General features: G+C 40.5%; 1 protein-coding gene across 1 annotated transcript; it reads right to left on the minus strand.

Annotated features, from left to right (window-relative positions):
• Positions 1-20079, minus strand: LOC135234349 (NXPE family member 3-like). The gene is made up of 8 exons (XM_064298859.1): positions 19825-20079; positions 12091-12155; positions 11221-11610; positions 7668-8089; positions 7426-7496; positions 6974-7177; positions 1492-1829; positions 1-587 (listed from the first exon to the last, which is right to left on the minus strand). The coding sequence occupies exons 1-8, from the start codon at positions 19844-19846 to the stop codon at positions 393-395; spliced, it is 1707 nt and encodes a 568-aa protein (XP_064154929.1). The 5' UTR covers positions 19847-20079; the 3' UTR covers positions 1-392.
• Positions 20080-21046: the final 967 nt, after the last annotated feature.

Genomic DNA, 21046 nt, shown 5'->3' on the forward strand with positions numbered 1-21046 from the left:
TTACAGATGCATGCAAAATCGAAAAAGTATATTTGCTGACTTCATCATTCCCTGCTGTTGGCCAAAGTTGTACAAATTGTTTTCTCCATTATCATAGATACATCCCAAGAATACACAGACTAATATCCCATCCCGAATAACAACCAACACCACAGCACATCTCATATATTTTTGATCCCTTTTTTTTCTTGCTTCAGTGTCCACTTGAAGTAATGCAACCATCTTAAACTGAAAGTTCAAGATGGTTGCATTCCAACAGGTTTTCTCGCCCCCTATAGACCAGTAATTATTTAATACAATAGCAACCTGAAGGTGAACCACTTGGTTAAAATAAACAAGAGCCTATGCTAACTGCTGGCCCTCACAACCAGGGCTCAAGGGGAAGTGGGCATTCAGACAGGGCAGATGAATGACATCAAAAGGTTGATCTCATTTTGAATAATAATTGCGTTGGGATGGATGTTTTCGGGACTGTAGTGGCAGGAGGTCATTTGCCAAACATCTATGAAGGCCACATTAATCCCCTGGAAGGTGGCCCTCAATATTGTGTCCAACTGTATGGAAAGCCAGTCACTGCCATACACAGTCTGTCAAAACAGGAGAAAGGTATTAATCAAATGCTGCACACAAATTCACTAATTATAGCACACATTTTTGAGCATAGTGTAGTGAATAGAAAATAGCCATACAGGTGAGAGACAGCAAAGCTACCACAGGTAGTGAACAAAAAATTGGAAATGCAAATTTAGTAAAAAAAGAAAAAAGGTTACTATTCAGTAACATAATCTACATTGCCTCAACATTGCATTTTAATGGCATATATGTGCCCCACACCATGACATAACCACCAGCATTGAGGGCTGAAACACTTTTGTGCTCACGTTTCTTGTTACTCACAGCTGATTGCTATAGTAAAGATAAAGGCATATGAATAGACCCTAAACTAATCATACAGAGGATACAGCAGTGGTGATTAGTGAGCTGAAAATAGACAGGGTGGAAAATTTCACTTGAAAATGATCAATGGTCTCAACCTGTTTTCTACCATTTTCCTTGATTAACAATACATTCATTAATTCACAAAATACTCAATACCGTCAGTCATAGTCATTCCCCAATGAGACTAATAAAGCTAGGAATATTATTATTTTTTTGCATCACAAAATTGTGCACAGTTTATCAACATTATTTAAAATTGTGGCTATATGATCTTCGCAAAAATACCAGAACAGGCTACTCATGGCAAAGATCGGCAATGGGCATTTTGTAAGTTTAAACAATCTTGAAGTGCAAGTGTTGTTAAACAGCATTTGTTGCAGGGTGCGCCTAAAGCTAGTAGTAGTTAACAAAATAATGTAGGTTTTCTGTTAGGCATATGCTTTTTTTAATGATTAAAACTTATTTGAACTAAATTTTATTTATTATTTTCCCTAACATGATATGAAGAAAGACACTGAATGGAAGTTTTCCACCCTGTCTCTAATTATATACCTTATAGCTGGTGTTGGCAGACTTGATGGCGACAATGGTGTCAGGTGCTCGCTTCAGCAGTGCGATAACAGCTTGGCGAATCCTTGCCACACGGCGGATGTAATATTTAAGCGGGAAACTAGTGAAGTGGGCCCAGATGGTGAAGACGATGACCTTGTGCGGACCGCCTGCAATACCGTCAATCTCATTGCTGATGTAGTGCAAGTCAGCTATTCGGGATATTTGGGAACGCAATGGTATGCCATGAGCCCTCCAGTGCAAGACTATGTTATTTTCTACATCCACTGCCACGAGAGGGCCTGCCTGTTCCGAAGAATGGAGGTTCATGTATCTCATGCCTGGGGAGAGGGGAAGATTCAAAGTGTATCAGAAAACCTTGTGGTAATAAGATCAAATTTCCATTCAGGGATAACACAGATGTATTCACTGAAGGTGCGCCAGAATAATTTCAGAAGTGCAGGGGCCAAATATTTTTACAGTGCCGTGAAAAGGTATTTGTCCCTTCCTGATTTTTCCTGTATGATTGCATATTTGTCACATTGAATGGTTTCATACCTTTAGACAAAATGTAATATAAGAGGATATATAAAGGTAATCTTAATAAACACAAACACATTGGAAGGTTATTATTTATTTTATGAAAAACACCTATATCACCCATGTGAAAAAGTAATTACCCCATAAAATTAATAATTGGTTGCACTACCTTTAGTAGCAATAACTGCAACCAAATGCTTACTGTAATTTGATGTCAGTCTTCGACATCACTGTGGAGGAATTTTACCCCACTCTTCTTTGCAGAGCTGCTTTAATTCAGACAAATTGGTAGGTGTTTGAGCATGAACTGGTCATTTCAGGTCCTGCCACAGCATTTGCATTGGGTTCAAGTCAGGACTTTGTCTGGGCTTCTCCAGAACTTTCATTTTGTTCCTTTTCGGCCATTCAGATGTTGACTTGCTTTTGTGCTTTGGATCATTGTCTTGCTTCATAACCCAATTACGCTTCAGCTTCAGCTCATGGACAGATGACTGGACATTCTCCTTAACAATTTTTTGGAACAGAGCAGAATTCTTGGTTCCTTTAATAATGGCAAGTCATCCAGCAAAGTATCCCCACAACATCACACCACCACCACCATGTTCGACTGGTATGATATTCTTACCGTGAAATGCTGTATTTGCTTCATGCCAGACATAATGGGACCCATTATCATCCAAAAAGTTTCTCATCTGTATTTCTCATATCATCGAAAGACTCATCTGTCCATAGAACAGTATCCCACAAGGCTTGGGGATCAACCAGGTGCTTTTTGCAAATGTGAGACGAGCATTAATGTTTCTCTTGGTTAGCAGTGGTTTCTGCCTTGCTACTCTCCCATGAATCACATTTTTTCCCAGTCTCTTTTTTATTGTGGAGCGATGAACACTGACCTTAGCTAAGGCTAGAGAGGCCTGCAGTTCTTTGGATGTTCTTCTGGGATATTTTGTGACTTCCTGGATGACTTGTCACTGCACCGTTGGAAAATGTTTGCCAAGCTGGCCACTCCAGGGAAGATTCACCATTGTTCCAAGTGTTCCACGTTTGGAGATAATGGTTCTTACTGTGATTTGTTGGAGTCCCAGAGGTGTAACCCCTTTCAGACTGATATATTTCAATGACCTTTATTCTTATTTCTTCTGGAATTTCCATTGATCATGGCATTGTGTGCTTATAGAAACTTGGTGGTGACTACTTCACTGTGATGGTAAGGTTCAATATAAGTGAGGTTTAAATTCATATAGTTTACGGATTAACTAATTTAACTAGGCTAAAATTGCTGCAGCTACCTTGCAAATGATACAATTTAGTTAGCTAGGCATTTCTGTCATCTACTGACATACAAACAATTATGTCTATCATGTACACAATGAAACCCGTTCAATTAAAAAATGATAAACACCTTAACTTGTGGTAAAATGACTGAATCCATGCCTGTGCGTTTCTTTGCGCTAGAACGTATCTGTGTGTGGATGTATGTGTATGAATGTTTTTCAACATTTCATCTTATGGTTCATACATTTATGCATTATTCTCAGTTGCTCATAAGAAACTCAGCATAAAAAATATATCTCAACAAAACCATGTTTTAAATCTACACAAATGCCAAGTTAATCATGCACACAAAGCACTGTCATTATGGAAAACGGTAGTCGTTTAAAACTTGCTAAGTCTAGGCCTGCCGTTAAACGTATTGACATCAAAATGAGGCCAAGTTACAAAAAAAGGTAACACTAAAAAATGTATCTCATAAAGGCTTTATACAGCATATATAATGCCTTCATGAACATGACATAATTGCATCATAGATCATACATAAACAAATGTCATGCTTCATAAAGGCCAACATAACACCTTATGTTGTGCAAAATGTAACATAACCAACACAATGTCATCTGGCTAATGGCTAAACGTAAAAGGTGACATAAAACATGCCTACTGTACATAGGGTGCAAGGCTAACTGTGACATAACTAATGATGTCACTTGAGGTCAAGAAACTATCCAAATCAACCCAAGGGAAGTTAGTCCTCTTGACTCTTGTTACAATGGCACTAAATCTCTCTTGTGTTAAAGTGTGGCAAAAATGATTTCCAAAGCAATACCTCAAAATTATGAATGCAAACTACAATAGGCACACACACTCACAAATACATGCACACTCACAAGCACACATACACACATGCATGCATACATACACACACACGTGCATGCATACACACATGCATGCACACACACGCAATGCATTTCTTTATGTATTAATCTATACCTATATATCTGTCCAAATATTTATTAATTAAGCTAAGTTTATTGTATGACTGTGTATAGTGCACAAAAAGTTAGACAGCTGGTCTTCATAAATCCCAATTTACAAATTACTCAGTATGTAAAATGATATAAGCTATGTAGCCTATATTTGTTGGTGAAACCAACTGAAGTCCCAGAGGGGTTTTGTATTTTAATTTTGTTTATTTTTCTATTTATATATTTATTTAAAGTAATAATCTCGAAGATTTTCATTAAAATAAATGTCTGTTTAAATAAATTGAGCCTATTATTATATTAATTATTATTATTATTATTATTATTATTATTATTAATAATAAAGAACTGGGTTCCCGGCATTCCCGGGAAAAAAATCACAAGCGGCGCATAGTTAGTGACGCGTTTTCCATCACCCATCAGTGGTTTGTCCGCCAGAGAGGGTAGGCGGAGCTAACGCAACAGGCTCGCTCTTCAACTCACTTGCGTGTGAGCGGCGTACTGTTTTTTCCGGTGTCTGCTAGCGTTACAATAACAGAGAAAGGGGGAGGGGGTGGTTATGGAACCCTAAAAAGTTTTTGTGTAACATGAGAGGTCATATTATTTGTTTATGTAGATTTCGTATTATATTTGTTAACAATGTAACGTTACTAAATTACATAGCTATTTGCACAGCTAACGCTAGTTACCAGACCATGTCAAGAAAGACAACATTACTTTAGACAACGTTGCGCACAGTATCCATCTCTCATATCAGGTAACGTTGCGTTAGCTAGCTAGCTAATAACACTAGCTAGCTAACGCAACGTTAAACGTTAAATAACACAATCGAATGTCAGCTAACAATTAGAATAAACGCTAGCTAACGCAACCGACCTCGCAAACCATCTCTCGAATGCAATGCTACCTTGTTGCAACGTTGCAGTGTAGCTAACTAAAGGCCAGTTCAGATCAATGATTCGCAAGGAGACTGGATGCAACTTGCAAAATTCCAAGACGTCTGATTATAAACGTTCTAAAACTGCACTTGGCGGTTAACCAAGGTGGGTCTTTTGAGACCCAAGGGCAGGCAACGGCTCTGCTACTAACCAGTTCACACCGCTGCAATTTTCTCTGCAACATTTTAAAACCGTTTCGTCTCGTCGCGAATCATTGATCTGAACTAGCCTTAACGTTACCGTTATTTACATTGCCATCAAGTTCATCAATATATTATAAAGATCGGAATAAAGCCGGGGTATAGGTGGAGCAGAGCCGGGTCTGATTTCTGTGTAAAGATGTCAAGCCGGAGAAAACGAAATAAAAGAATAGGGCAGTATGGATTAGCGTTGTCATTATTTTATTACGCTTCCTCAGCCTTGATGCCTTTTTTGATGAAATCTCATTTGTTCTTGTTTTATTCTTCTTGTTCTGATTGCTAATTTAACACCCAGCTCAGCTTTATTCTCGAACAGTTTAGCCAGCAAAACCAGAAACACCAGGTGTAACATTTTGCAAGGCAGTTGTTTCAAAAATATCACACAACAATCATTCACGAAAAAGACTTTATTGTGCACGAGATACATAATTGCACGAGCCACAGCGAATCCCGCGAATTCTTCTCTGCAGTGTAAATTAATGTTCATACCGGGCAAAAGGATAAAGAATGTTTGTGGAAATTGATCATCAGTAATTCTACCCCAGGTCTGCTACAGCATTTTAACCCGGCTCGGCAGTGTAAAGACAGTTTAAGTTAGCCTAATTTTAGACAACGAATGAGTATGTACATATCGTTACTTTTATAACAACCATTTTTTATTCAGTAAATAGTGTTATAGTTGGCGTGGCCCAGGTGCCAACTGACAGACGTCACACAGGCGACACTGGTTGGATCCAGAGGGTTGGATCCGGTTGGATCTATGGGAGGTGAGGTCCAAAAACACACCTGCAATTACCGCTTCTCGCCATTGGTACCGCCAAAGAGAATGAAACGGAAATCTCCGAGATTGTAACTTTAAATAATTCTTTATTCATATTATTATCACTCTTCTTGACTGTAGTTTGATTTGATCCGTATTTTATATTTATATATTTCTATTTCTCTTGATTTGTTGTTAACATAAAGACTAGCAGTTAAATCCAACATCATTTAATTGCTTAATAGCAATCGCAAATAAGTATAATTTAATTGCTACGATATGTTCGCCGTTACTAAGGGCAAGCTAAATAATATAGCCTTCTAGGCTGCATCCATTAGGGTTTGTTTAAAGAAATACCCCATATGCTAATTTATTTTTTACCAAATGAGAAGAATATGCTCTCATAGCACTGGTTAAAAAGTTGAGGTTGTCGATAAGGTTGTCATTAATGTCATTATAAACATCCAGGTGACATTATTTTTCACAAATCTGAACACTTCTTTTGCCGGACATATAGCATTTCCTTTTTCTGTTTGTCTCACTTCAGCTCAAACGAGAGATTTACTAGAGTGGTTCAGGTTACAGATAGCTTTTTGTACAATCATCCAGAGGATTTTCAATAAATCATTTTCAAATTGTTCATTTGCATGTCCTATCAATGTTTTAGAGAAATGGCTTACAGATGTGACTGTGTACTTATTTACAACTTCAAAATTTTAACTAAGCAGCAGTGTTAACCAACACACATTATTATCCTATAAAGAATAAGAGAGGAGGAAATCTTACTTGGCACAGAGCTTCCCAGAAAATGGTACCACTGTCTCATGGTGGAGTCTCCCATCATGAAAAGCTCTTTGTCTTTCAGACACTGGGTTATTTTGGGAGCATCAAAATGGCCTGCATTACAGACGAGGGAGGTCCACACATCCCTCATGTAGAACCCAGCTGGAACTGGTATTTGAAGCCCAGGTCTGCATTTTTCTGTTACACCTGAAACAAATACATGGAAGAGTACACCTCAAAGTATGAAATAACCAACACTATACCGAAATATGTTTACACAGCAATAGTTATGCTCAAATTAAGTTGATTGAAATGACTATTTTCAGTTATATTTTCAATTAGGCAATGACAACTATACACAAAATCTGCAGGGCTGAAACCAGAGTGCTCACATTCAAGATAGATTTACAGACAAAGCAATATCAGAAAATGAATCTATGAGAAAGCATACAGACCGACAGTTGTATTGGAGGGAAAGATTATAATTTTGCTGTTGTTTCCTTTGATCCACTTATTAGTATATTGCCTGTGAAAGGGAATATGCACATATAATTTATATTTGGGAATGACATTGAATTTTTAAGAGTGAAAATGCACAATTATTCAGAAATATTTACAATTAATCACCGAAATTGCACCTTCCTATTAAAATTATTTTGTATTGTACTCCCACCCTCAAACCCCCAATTTTTCTCACGTGTTCAGGAATTTTGCTTCTTCAGGCCGGAGGATGTTTCTGTAGCCTCCCATCTGATGGTAGACCAGGGCATCACAGGACAGAGATTTGGGCTTCTTGCACAGCCACACCTCCCCTGTTCCTGGGTCCGGATACTCACAGCAGCAGTTGCCCGTCTGCATGCGTTCCAGACCAGCCCCATCCCACTTTGGATTGCACTCCCTCGTTTCTTTAAAGTTTTTCCCATTGAGATCGGTCCCCATGAATACGCCTCCGAAATAGACGCGGTCTGAGTGATATTTCCGGCTGTGTTTCAGGACCTGCACAGCCTCGCTGGAGTGGATCAGACGTACAGCTACCCAAGCCTCCCCAGGCCATGGCAGTAGGAAGCAGATTGAGTAGGACCCGTTCTGAAGGTCTGTCACCTCCCCAAACACACTAGCCTGGACCAAAACCAAAAACAAAAAAGACAGCAGAACATGCAATGTAAAATGATATTGAGAAATATCTTTAACAGAAGCTCTCTAGATGTCATAATGCAACAAAAATGCAGAACATTCAGTGAAAGTGTTTGCTTGTCTCATGTATATGAAATGTTTTCACCGTAAATTATGCAGTAATGATTGTACAGATTGGAAATCATACTGAGAGAAACAGTGCTCACCATTTTCTTAACTAAATTGTACCTAGTGCTTTAATTACCTACAAGCTAGATAGTATCTATCTAACAATGTATCATGCCTGGTCTTGAAAACCCCCCAGAATTTCTACCTCTACTACATTACCTGGCAAGCTATTCTACACATTGACTGTTCTCTGCATGAAAAATGCTTCTTAATGTCTGTGTGGAATTGACCTTTTGCTCATTTCCATTTATACCCCCTCATTCTACTAACAGAACTCTACCCAAAGAATCTGTTGTTGTTCACTTTGTCAATCCCCCTTTTGAATTTAAAAGCCTCAATAAAATCACCCCTAAATCCAATTTTAACAAGCTTAAAGTTATTAAAGCATCTTAAGTCTTTCCTTCATACCAGGAATCAATTTGGTTGCCCTTCTTTAAACCTTTTCCAGAGCCTCTATATTTTTCCTGTAGTGCGGACCCCAGAACTTTTGGCCATATATCCCAGCATCCTGTTGCCCTTTTTCACTGCTACAGCACAGTGCCTAGAACCTGAATGACTTTGATCAACTATTACTCCAAAGTCTTTTTCAAATTGGGCACAGTCCAATTTTGTTCCTCCCATAAAGTAATCCTGCCTTATGTTTTTATTTTCCACATGGACACGTTTACATTTAGTTATACTGAATTTAATTTGTCAAGATTCTTCCCACTTTTGGATTTTGTTTAAATCTTCTTGGATTACATGAGTAGATTTCAAACTATTAGCTGGGCATCCCAGTTTTGTATCATTTGCAAATTTAAATAATGTACTTTCAATGTCCCTGTCATGGTCATTAATAAGAAATGAGGAGCAGTGGTCCCAGAACCGATCCTTGTGGGACTCCACTTCCCACAATGCCCTGTTCAGATAAGATCTTAGCCTATAACTCTGTGTTCTATGCTGTAGCAAGTTCTGAACCCACTCTGAAATACATCCTGTAATTCCTACTGTCTTCATTCTGCTAGCTAGTCTCTCATGTGTACCTTATCAAATGCTTTTTGGAAATCTAAGTATATAATATCATAAACCTTGTTATAGCCAAAACACTTGGTAGCTTCTTCAAAGAATACTAAAAGGTTTGTCAGGCATGACCTTGCTTTGCTGTCCTTTAGGATTAGGATGTTGTTATTTTAAAGAAACAATTCAATTTAGTCTCTAATGATAGATTCCAGTATTTTAAATGTGGTGCAAGTTAACCTAACAGGCCTTTAATTTCCTGGATCAGTACAGTCTCAGACCTGCCAACATTGGGAAAATATTTTGAGTACCGCAATGGTCAGTGTAATGCTTAGTTCACATGCTTTCGCACCACTTCACTTTGCACACGACAGTCTGCAAGAGACACACTCAGACACACACACACAAGCCTTTCTTCATAATTCTAGTTTTGACTGTAGAAGTGATCAGGCAAAATTGTATAATTTGACCTGATTCTAAAATATCACTTGCACTGCACTGGGCTATATTATGATATAATTGCAAGTCAAAAGTTCGAGTACAAGCTTGCTTAAACCTATTTTTTTCATGATTAATATTTCATTATATGATGTGTGTGCTTATACAAACTGATAACTATAAGTGAATTGCATTTAATTATTTAATAAAAATGGAAATAATTTATATTGTATATTGTAACATGTTTTCATTTTCAAGTATTTACAGAAACGTATGTTGTAATGTAAAAAAAACTTATGTTGCGATGTACAACACTCAGTTATGAATAAAACCAAGTTTCTGTTCATGATTTCCATTTTTATTTAATAATTAAATAATTGAATCAGCTTATATAGGCACATATCATATAGGCTAATGAAAAAAAGTATTCAATTGAAAAATTATCTAGGAATGTAGGCCTTCGTAACTAGAGGTTTAGCTAAATTTTTACATGAAGCTCCTCGGTGGCTAATCTCGAAATTATAAATGCAATGCGCAAAATGCATGTTGCGGACGTTTTGCGGGGCGGAGGTACGGCCATTGCTCCTGATATTTTGCTCCAACAGAGTGTGCTCGATTCAATGTTAGAACAGGGAGTCTCTGTGGCGTTTGAGTTACTGCAGCTAAATAATTCCATCAGTTATTCACACCGTAGCCGTCTGGTAACGAGGCTAACTCGTATGCGATCTACTACTACGGCTAACTATATACACAAATTTATCTCATTAGGATATACCTCTTGAAATGCATCATCACGTGGTTACCGAACATGTTTTAACGTTATATATGTTAACATTACGGTCACATTTTTGTGCTTGATTATTACTCTCTCACTTCTCATTTTACCTCAGCAATGCAGCGTTACGCCTCGGTGAATAATAAAGTACCGCTGTGTATCAGTGGATGTTGAGTGGGTCGGGGAGGGGTTACAGAACCACAAGCACAAGGTCGCATCTGGTCCAATCCGAGGGATGTACTTTAAATACCGAATAAATGTACGGTATTATTTTGTATTGATTGATTGTTTTCCGTAATCAAATTATATATATATATATATATATTTTTTTTTTTTTGTTGCGTAGTTTCAGTTGGCATTTCGTACATGCGTATTTTGACCAATAATTGCGTGGTTGGTACACAAAATGCGTGCAGGTTGGCAGGTCTGCAGTCCCCTTTCTTATATATTGGTATTACATTACCCTCCTTCCAGTTTTCTGGTATTTATTCAGTTTCTAAAGACCATCTAAAAATAGCTGCCAGTGGTTTAAAGATGATCTCACCTAACTCTTTGGCATGTTCCATCAGGGCCTGCTGCCTTATTTGTTTGTAGAGTGTCTAATTTATTCAGTGCGTCTTTATCCTCTATCTCAATATCTGCTAAGACATTCTGAGTACTAAATATGCCTTCTGGACCATTACTTTTTGCACCTTTGACTATACATGACAAGAACAAAGATTAATGAAATACAGAATACCTTCAGATTGGGTGAGTAAAGCTTGGCCTGGAAGAAGTCACCTCCATATGGCTTGGGGTTCTGGTGGAAATCTCTGGCCACCACTGTGACACACAATTCTTCCCCTACCTGGTAGCTCTTCTGCAGCCCAGGAATGTAAAAATATGAGCTGGATGGATCCGTGCTTGCGGACAGATCTTCAATTTGTTTGTCTGGACCAGGCCAGTGAAGCATGTCTAGGATCTTGTGCCACTCTTGTGGGGCGATACCAATATCAGCCATGGGCTTGGTCGTGAGAGGGGTGAGAAGGGTTGTGAGCAGGTCATCAGAATTCACATGGTTCTGATGTGAGGCAGGAGCCTGGACCAATATGTTGGACTGCCTGTCATTCTTCATATAAAACCATATGCCCTGTTATCATGATATAGGGATGGGTGAAAATGAAATTGTTATGTGGAAACAAGAAAATACAATGATAGACCAATTTTTAGAAACATTCTCTGGACCCATTAAAAGGGACTGGAATGTCTGAAATGAGAAGAATATGCTACGCTTGGGTCCAGGAATGTGTTCCTCTAAATATAAGGCCAGGATTAAATCACTAATCAAGTAAAATGAATGAAAACACACTGAGGCCAATGATTATTTAAAAGGCAAGTTTGCCACCCTGTCAATGTTCAGCTGACATGGGGATTTTGCCTGTATATTTAGCAGTGGTTCTCTGGACTTGACCTTGTTCGAGACCTTGTTTCTTGAAATCCTATTATTTATTTTGCAGTCAATTTTCTTAATTGCTTTTTTTGTTGTGTCTCACTGACTTGTGATCAATAATGGAATTATGGGAAATTACAGTTTTGTCCGTACATTAGTCGAAGTGCATCCAATACTTACCAGGAAAGACATAATCAGCATCAGAACTACAAACAAAAACTTCAGGTGTTCTGCATGTCTGTGGACTAAAATTACACACAGTTTAAATTGGATTATCATTCCATTGACCCCATTCCCTCATAATTATAGCTGGGTGTTTGTCACAGAACTCACAGGTGTCACAAATTCCGTGATTTTGCCTTTTTTTGGCAGTATAAGGTAGCACAGTGGTGCAGTGGGTAGCACTGTCGCCTCACAGCAAGAAGGTCCTGGGTTTGAATCCGGGCCTTTCTGTGTGGAGTTTCCATGTTCTCCCTGTGCCTGCATGTCATACTCCCACAGTCCAAAGACATGCAGGTAAGCTAATTGGGGACTCTAAATTGCCCATAGGTATGAGTGTATGTGCCCTGAGTGAATGGTGTGTGTGCCCTGCAATAGATTGGCATCCACGGTGTATTCCTGCCTCTCACCCAAGTTTGATATGAAAGTACAGCATACAAGATGGGGTCTGGGAGGCAAGATTCACGTGCTAGCCCGGATACCAAATCTTGTATGAGTGCCATGCTAAATGCTAGTAATATCCTAGTATGTGACAGAGCCTGGGAAATTCAATATAAAATTATGCAATTCGTCCACAGAACTCCTGTCATATGTAATAAAATTAACTCACAGTTCTCTGCAATGTGTCCTGCAAAGTGCAGGAACAAAAAGTGTACATTAGCACCTTTATTCTGGACATGTCCATTTATTGCCTCTTGCAGGGCCAAAATTAGAATGGAACTACAGCATATCCTGAATGTACTTCAGTGGACCCAGGGTACATTATTTTTGGGATGAGGGGGGACACAATTAGCCTGCCTCTAAAACAGGAAAACCTGGCAAAAAAACTACTTGGTGGCATAAATATATGTTGTTAAACTGGATCAAAAACTCCCTGCTCACATTAGATCTCTGGAACAGATAAGATTTTTTAAAATTCTCCCTCAAGAGAATATGGCCTCAGCTAAAGGAGGATAATTCTTTTCAAGCCCTTCCTCTTGAGGGAGGGGCAACATAGCTCAGGAGGTAAGACCGATTGTCTGGCAGTCGGAGGGTTGCCGGTTCAAACCCCGCCCTGGGCGTGTCGAAGTGTCCTTGAGCAAGACGCCTAACCTCTAACTGCTCTGGCGAATGAGAGGCATCAATTGTAAAGCGCTTTGGATAAAAGCGCTATATAAATGCAGTCCATTTAACATTCTTGAACGTGATAGTGTAGTGTTGTCCACCAGGGAGAGCTGTATATTTTCACATAGCCTAGTGAGATAGGCTTGGGCATGTACATCTGGGTACTGGCAACAATTTCTAGTGCCTAGGCAAGATGGAAAAAAAAAGATGAAAAATGGGATCATTTTTATTGCCAAACTGAAGAGGTACACTGTAAATACTGCAATGAGGTGTACAAGTACAACACTACTACAAGCTCGATGATGCACCACATGAGGAGCAAACAAAAATGTGATGAGCACAGAACTTAAATTCACTGAGCTGTGTTGATTACTACATTCCTTTTTTGTCAAAATTTAACCCTTGTTGTATGGGCATTGTAGTGCAGTCAGTCTTGTCCTGTATGCTGTCCATGCGTGTGATACTATTTCTGTTATAAAATAAATAAATAAAAATAATAAAAAAAACTTGACTCCCAAAAACTTTCATGAATGGCACATTTCCACTTCTTGTTTAAATGCCTTGTTTAAATGCCTGCCTGTCTCTCACTCTCTTACTAAAATAAAAGCAGGTGAAAACCACAATTCCCGCATCTCCTTGTCTGTCCATACCAGGGCTGGCATGGCGTCTGACATGATTTTCCCCTTTATTTTTTGTTCAGGGAATTTTTTTCTTTTGCAAAGAAATTTGTTCATATAAAGCTTGATAAATGAGGCCAAATATTTGCTTACCTTCTGGATTGCTACTGTTGCTACAGTTGTGCATGTTATTTAAAATAATTTCCCACTGCATAATATTTATTAATTAATGTAAAAAATTAATGTTTTTTTTCACTCTGCCGCTTTATTCAGTTTTCCGTGATTATCAAACCTTTGTCATGACTGCTCCATGACTTCATAGTCTATTTGCCAGCCTATAGAGCCCTATTGTGAACCCGGAAATGTTGAGTACCCCAAAGTTTTATGTTTAAAATGTGCAGTATGGGTCCCCAGCATTTAGAAACTGCCGGATGCTAACTTGCATATGTTGGGCAATTAGCATAATTAGCATAATTAGCATTAATTAGCATAATCATTACATTACATTATAGGCATTTAGCAGACGCTCTTATCACCTATATGGACAATATTTCAGCAACTGCTTGACCGATTTGAACAATATTGAAGTGGTTTTAGGGGTTATTGAGGATGCTGAATCCATTTCTGACTTTCAAAAAATTTTCTTTCAAAAAATTTTCAAAATTCAAAATGGCCATTTAAACCAGAAGTGGCCATATTTCAACTCCCGGTGGGCCGATTTTGATGAATTTTGAATCGATTTTTGAGGTTATTTATATACTTAATACATTGGACCTGCATTTCAAGCTGTTAAGTGATGTCTTATTATAATCACTATCAAAAGTTAGCAAAGTGAGTTATGCTAACATTAGCTAGCTAACAAGCTGACAATAGTTAACTAACTAGCTAGCTAATGAGCAAACATTAGCTAAACGTTAGCTAAGCTAGCTTGTTGCTAATGTGATATAGGAAAACCTAGTGAATTCTTCTCCAGATCCATAGTTAGCATTACTGTCTATCAAAAGTTGGCAAAGTGAATTATGCTAATATTAGCTAGCTAACAAGTTAACATTAGCTAACTAACTAGCTAGCTAATGAGCTAACATTAGCTAGCTATGCTAATCGCGATTAGCTTTTTGCCAGAAGAGGGGATGAAGCCGATTGAAGAAATCGAAGTCTTTGTCATCAACGCGCCACGTAAGACCCGGGATATAAGCCGTAACATGGCGAGGATCCATGATGAAAGCTGACACGTAAAGTAGTTCAAACTCAATCGAGCTTTATTGAGGAACATGCAATACGGAAATCAGACAGTTGTTCAGTTCGCTATACAATGCCGAACAGGGGAGAAGCCCCTCAAACTCCTCCTCAGTCTCGCCCACGGTGACACACAACAAACACAACCAAAGACAGCAAAACACAAGTCATACAACACAGACACATTTATAAGACAATAACTACGCTATTTACAACATTTACAAGGCAACAGTACTGCACAAACCCGATAAAGTGTCCCGTGCACGGTGCATGCTGGGAGCTGCTGGCCAATCCTGCCAGTACAGCCCCCAGATGCTACATTGCCCCCACCCGAGAGGCCTGTTGTCCCCGACGGCCCTTGAGTCCAGGACACAGTCCTCCAGGTGCCGCGGCAACCGCCGCCGCAGTCTTGGGAGTTCAGAAGAGCTGGTCCCGTGGGGTGAGTCAGGGGATGCCCGAGGCCCTCGGCCAAGGGAGTGGGCACCTCAGCCCCCATGGTCGCCGTCTCCGCCAATGGCCGGTAGGGGCCCAGCCGGTCGCGATGCAGCACTATGGCCTGGCCACAATCCTTCGTCCGCACCCGGTAGACCACATCAGACACTTTGTCCAGGACCTGGCACGGTCCCGCCCAGTGGCTGGAGAGCTTTGGCGACACTTCCTTCTTGCGGTGCGAGCTGTACACCTGACCAGACCTGGTCCCCTGGGGCGAAGTCCCGTCCCGACAGCGGGTGTCGTAGGCCCTCTTCTGCCGCACTCCGGAGTTGCCCTGGGCCCGGCGGGTGTAGTCGTGGACCACCTGTAGGCGATCCCTCAGTCTATGAAAGTAGTCCATTTCTTTTCCCCCGGCAATCTCGGGCGGGGCCCCGAACACCAAGTCCACCAGTGTCCCGATATCCCGCCCAAATATGAGGGCAGCAGGCGTGGACTGGCTGGACTCCTGGACAGCAGTCCAGTAGGACCACAGGACCAGGGGCAGGTGGCAGTCCCAGTCCCACTGGTGTTGGCTGGTGAGGATGGCGAGCTGGGTAGCCAGGGTGCGGTTGAACTGCTCCACCAGCCCATCGCTTTGAGGATGGAGCGGTGTCGTCCTGTGTCGTGTCTCGTCTTGTTCACCCCCAGCCGCTGGCAGACCTCACCGAAGACTTGGGACTCGAAGTTCCGCTCCTGATCACTGTGGAGCTCGGCAGGGACCCCAAAGCGGGCGAACATCTCCTCCACCAGCCTCTCCACTGTCGTGGTGGCGCTCTGATCCAGCACCGCATATGCCTCGAGCCACTTTGTGAAGTAGTCCATAGACACGAGGACATAGCATTTGCCGGAGTTGGTGACGGGGAAGGGCCAAAGGATGTCCACCCCTAATAGCTCCATCGGGGCCCCCACCAAGTACTGCTGCAGTAGTGCGTGGGAGTGCTGGGTTGGTCCCTTCTGGGTGGTGCAGGAGTCGCAGCAGTGCACGTGTAGCTCCACATCTCATTGACAGCCAGGCCAGTAGAACCACCCCCTGAGGTGGTGGAGGGTCTTGGCGTTCCTGTAGTGCCCCACCCCCAGCGAGCCATGGACGATCTGGAGAACCTGGGGACGGAGCATACGGGGCACCAATAGCTGCAGCAAGGTCGTTCCCCCGTCCGGGAGCCTGCCACCTCTGGTACGCAAACCCATCATGGAGCTTGAATTTGCCCCATTGAGAGTGGTAGGCCTTTATCTCGGGCCCCAGCGCTGACACCTCTGTCCACTCCTGTCCACTTGGGGTGCCGCCCCGTCTCCAGCCAGCCTCTCACCAGCGCCAAGGTCATGTCTGTCTCCTGCTGCTGCCTCAGTTGCTGTGTGGTCAACGGGAGCCACTCCTCCTAGTTGCTGGCGGTCTGGACGGCCGCCACCGTTAGTGTCATCTGGCCCCGTTCTTCTTGCCGCTGGCAGTAGCGGCACTCCAATGCCGCACAGGGGCGCCGGGAGAGAGCGTCTGCGTTGCCATGGTGTCGCCCCACCTGATACTGGATTTCAAAGTCATACCCTTGAAAGGCCTTCAGCCATCGAGCACTCAGGATGCTTAAAGTTCAGGAGCGAGGTAAGTGAGGCGTGGTCGGTGTGGATGAGGAAGTGGCTGCCATGCAAATACGGCCGGAAGTGCCGTAATGCCAGGACCACTGCCAGCAGCTTGCAGTGGGTGATGCAGTAGTTCTTTTCCGTCCGACTCAGAGCGTGACTGAAGTAGGCCACGGCACGCTCCCCATCTCCTCCCCGCTGGTAGAGGACAGCCCCGATCCCCACGTTGCTGGCGTCGCTGTCCACGATGCAGGACTGTTGGGCATCGGGGTAGGCCACGACTAGGGCTTCAGTGAGGGTCGCTTTGAGTCAGGTGAAGGCTGTAGCACAGGCATCGTTCCAGTCGAATGGTCGACCCTTGTCGGTCAGGCGGTGAAGTGGGCTGGCGATGGTGGTGAAGTCCCTGATGAAGCAGAGGTAGTATGACGCCAGGCCCAGGAAGCTTCGCAGCTCACTGATGTTAGCAGGGGTTGGCCAGTCTCGGACAGCAGCCGCCTTAGCTGGGTCAGCTTTCATCATGGATCCTCGCCACGTTACGGCTTATATCCCAGGTCTTACGTGGCGCGTTGATGACGAAGTCTTCGATTTCTTCAATCGGCTTCATCCCCTCTTCTGGCAAAAAGCTAATCACGATTAGCATAGCTAGCTAGCATTAGCTCATTAGCTAGCTAATTAGTTAGCCAATGTTAACTTGTTAGCTAGCTAATATTAGCATAACTCACTTTGCCAACTTTTGATAGTGATTATAATAAGACATCACTTAACAGCTTGAAATGCAGGTCCAATGTATTAAGCATATAAATAACCTCAAAAATCGACTCAAAAATTCATCAAAATTGGCCCACCGGGAGTTGAAATATGGCCACTTCTGGTTTAAATGGCCATTTTGAATTTTGAAAATCCTTTAATAACCCCTAAAACCACTTCGATATTGTTCAAATCGGTCAAGCAGTTGCTGAAATATTGTCCATATAGGTGATTATGCTAATTAATGCTAATTATGCTAATTTCCCAACATATGCAAGTTAGCATCCGGCAGTTTCTAAATGCTGGGGACCCATGCTGTACATTTCTAACATAAAACTTTGGGGTACTCAACATTTCCGGGTTCACATTGCTGGCAAGTAGACTATCAGCCAATATTTTCCATGAAAAACACCCAGCCGAATATGGAACATCTAGAGTGCCACAACGAATAAGAAATAAATGAAAGAATAAATAAATAAATGTGGAAATATAAAAATGAATAAATAATTTAAAAATAAATAAATAAAATAGGCAAATCTAAAAATAGTCTACATAAATAAATATGGAAATTAATATAAAATTATAAATTATGCGCAATTAAGTTATTATATTTTTTCTTAATTTATATTCTTTTCAAATATATTTATTCATTTATATCCATATATTTCTTAATTATCATATATAGTTTCACATTTATTTGTTTATTTCCCAATTTATTTCAGCTTTTCTTGATGAGCACCACCAGCACTAACTTGCTTTGGTCCACCCACTAAGTCCAACATTGCAGGCTTTCATTCTTTCTGAGCTACAGACAGCTTTTCTAAATATAAGCAAGTATGTTCATGCGTAACTCAGTTTCTCAAATATTGAATGAAACTGCAGACATTTTGTATACCCCCGCCAATGTTGTAGTCATGACATACAGAACTGCTCCATGTCACCGCTTCGGTAAATATCAGATTTGCTAATCTAAAGTAAATTGCTACCTAGCTAGCTTTTATTAGGTAGGCTACAAATAGGCTATAGCTCAATTATTTTTAGCTTACAGTATATTTTTGGATATTATTTACACCTACCGCTGGTGGTTGTAGAATGGCATTCAAACTGTCCACCATTTCTTTCAGCACTTGATGGTAAATTAAGCTATATGAAAGCTACAGGTATTAAGATTGCAGAGTACTCTCTCCCTGCCACACAATGTTACATCCATTTCTAGCCCACTACCTGCAAAAAGAATAATGTACAGCCTTATGACATATTTTTGCAGATATTGGTAAGCCATGAAAAACATAAATGCAATCAATTATACGTTTGTATCGCATGACATGGAACTGTGTTGCATTACCTTACTGTGTACTAACTGTTAAAGCATTTAAGACTGTTACATAGGTGTACCCCCCGCCATGTTAGTTTTTACCCCACCCACGGGGTTAAACATAACTTTTAACTCCCGGTCAGATTTCTAGTGAATAGTACGTCCCAGAAATTTCATTGTGGTGTGTAATCATAACCCAGGGATATAAGTTATTTGTATTGTATAAGTATTAATTTATCTCAAGTAATATTTTCAAAAGTGAGCCAAATACAATAACCATTAATTATTTCCCCACTCTCACATGTTTGTCTCTCGAGTGTACTTTACACTTTCTGTCAGTAGCCTACATGTTCCACTGTTTCTCGCTGATTGCAGTAATATGTTTTTTCATTTTAAACAATTATATACATACATACAGACATTGTTTAAACATTGCTCTTTGTTCTTAATTTTTTAACCTTGTTCTTATTATTCCTCAGAGTGAATTGCAGTTTTTAATAATAGCCAAGTGCCGGGCTGATAAACCTGACCATGATTTATAGGGACCATCTGTTAATACAAACTACAAAATAACTAACAGAATTCAAAAGAACCCATGCGTACACAAAATGAATAAAAACTTTGTGTACTTACTTCCCATTGCTTCAAGTTTCATTGGGCTTGATTTCCCTTTTTTCAACCTGTAAATTAAAAATTTTGGGGTTGCAGAAATAAACTAGCAAAGCAACATATTAATGCATTTCCTTAAGTGTCCCCATCAGTTTGGCTGTTAGGCTATATTATAAGCAGCAGCGGTGGTGATCTGAAAATTGATTGGTCAGAAAAAATGTCTTTGAACTGTTCATTGGTCTCAACCCATCGGCATGATGAGCAAACAATATGACAAATGAATTGGCAAAACAACTAGGCCTACACGCCCTGCTAATCTGCTTTCACATGATCAGTGGCCAGCTCAGCTTGGCCTCAAGCCTCTGGGTTGGATCCGGTTTACCTGCTCACCGCACCGCCTACACAAGCCACACATCCTTGGTTTCCTCATTGCAATGGGTTTTTCACAATTTTTTCCCCCGATTTTTCATATCTGCAATGCATGCAGAGATCGCTTGTGATGTGAGGAATGTTGGCCTAGCAACCCAGAAGACGGGAAACATGTGCGATAACAATTAGATTTTTATTTAGATCTTTGGCTGCGTTTCCCAGAGTCTCCTTAGAGCTACGCGCGTCGTAAGGTATACCTTAAGGTCTTCCTTTAGGTCTCGAGCTGTTTCCCAGCGTCTCATTAGCTAAGGTATACTTTATTATGAAATGTCTATGGTCCTGACAGAAATCAATATCAATCTCTCTCATCCGCGCTTCATAGTGGAGGTTACGATGGCATTGCTAGCTTGTTGGATAAACTAGTGTACTACCTTGCAAGATACTGTACTTCTATTCAGGATCTATGGCCACAGTGTCAAAGACACATAAATAAAAGTGCCATTGCTCAAACCATTTAAACATTGCTAGTAATGGCTTAAATTAATGAATTCAAATACAGCTTGTTAAGATTGCATGAACCCTTTGATTACTTTACTGTTCTCATCCTTGAGTAATGATAAGCATGTCTGGTTCTTCTGTAACCATTTATTTTGAACTTTTGTGAATAACCAATTTTTTGTTAGTGTTAGTTTCAGAGGCTCTCCAAAGTAATTTTACAGATTATTAATAATAATGCTAATGATAATTTGACTTTTTATAGTGAAAATTGTATTCTTGGCACAAACTCAAAGAAATAAAATATTGATTTAAAAAAAATATTGTCAGTCATTGATAACTTGCAATATTCACATTTATACTGCATATTGATAATTTTTAC

Source organism: Anguilla rostrata, chromosome 1, assembly GCF_018555375.3.
Source record: "Anguilla rostrata isolate EN2019 chromosome 1, ASM1855537v3, whole genome shotgun sequence".
NCBI lineage: Eukaryota > Metazoa > Chordata > Actinopteri > Anguilliformes > Anguillidae > Anguilla > Anguilla rostrata.

Bases quoted from the DNA above. Each gene is read 5' to 3' on its own strand.
- LOC135234349 (XM_064298859.1), bottom strand. From the start codon at position 19,846: ATGAAACTTGAAGCAATGGGAA. The intron at 11,611-12,090 runs GTAAGTATTGGA...TCATGATAACAG, and splicing joins TGCTGATTATGTCTTTCCTG to GGCATATGGTTTTATATGAA. The intron at 588-1,491 runs GTATATAATTAG...CTGTTTTGACAG, and splicing joins CTGCCAACACCAGCTATAAG to ACTGTGTATGGCAGTGACTG.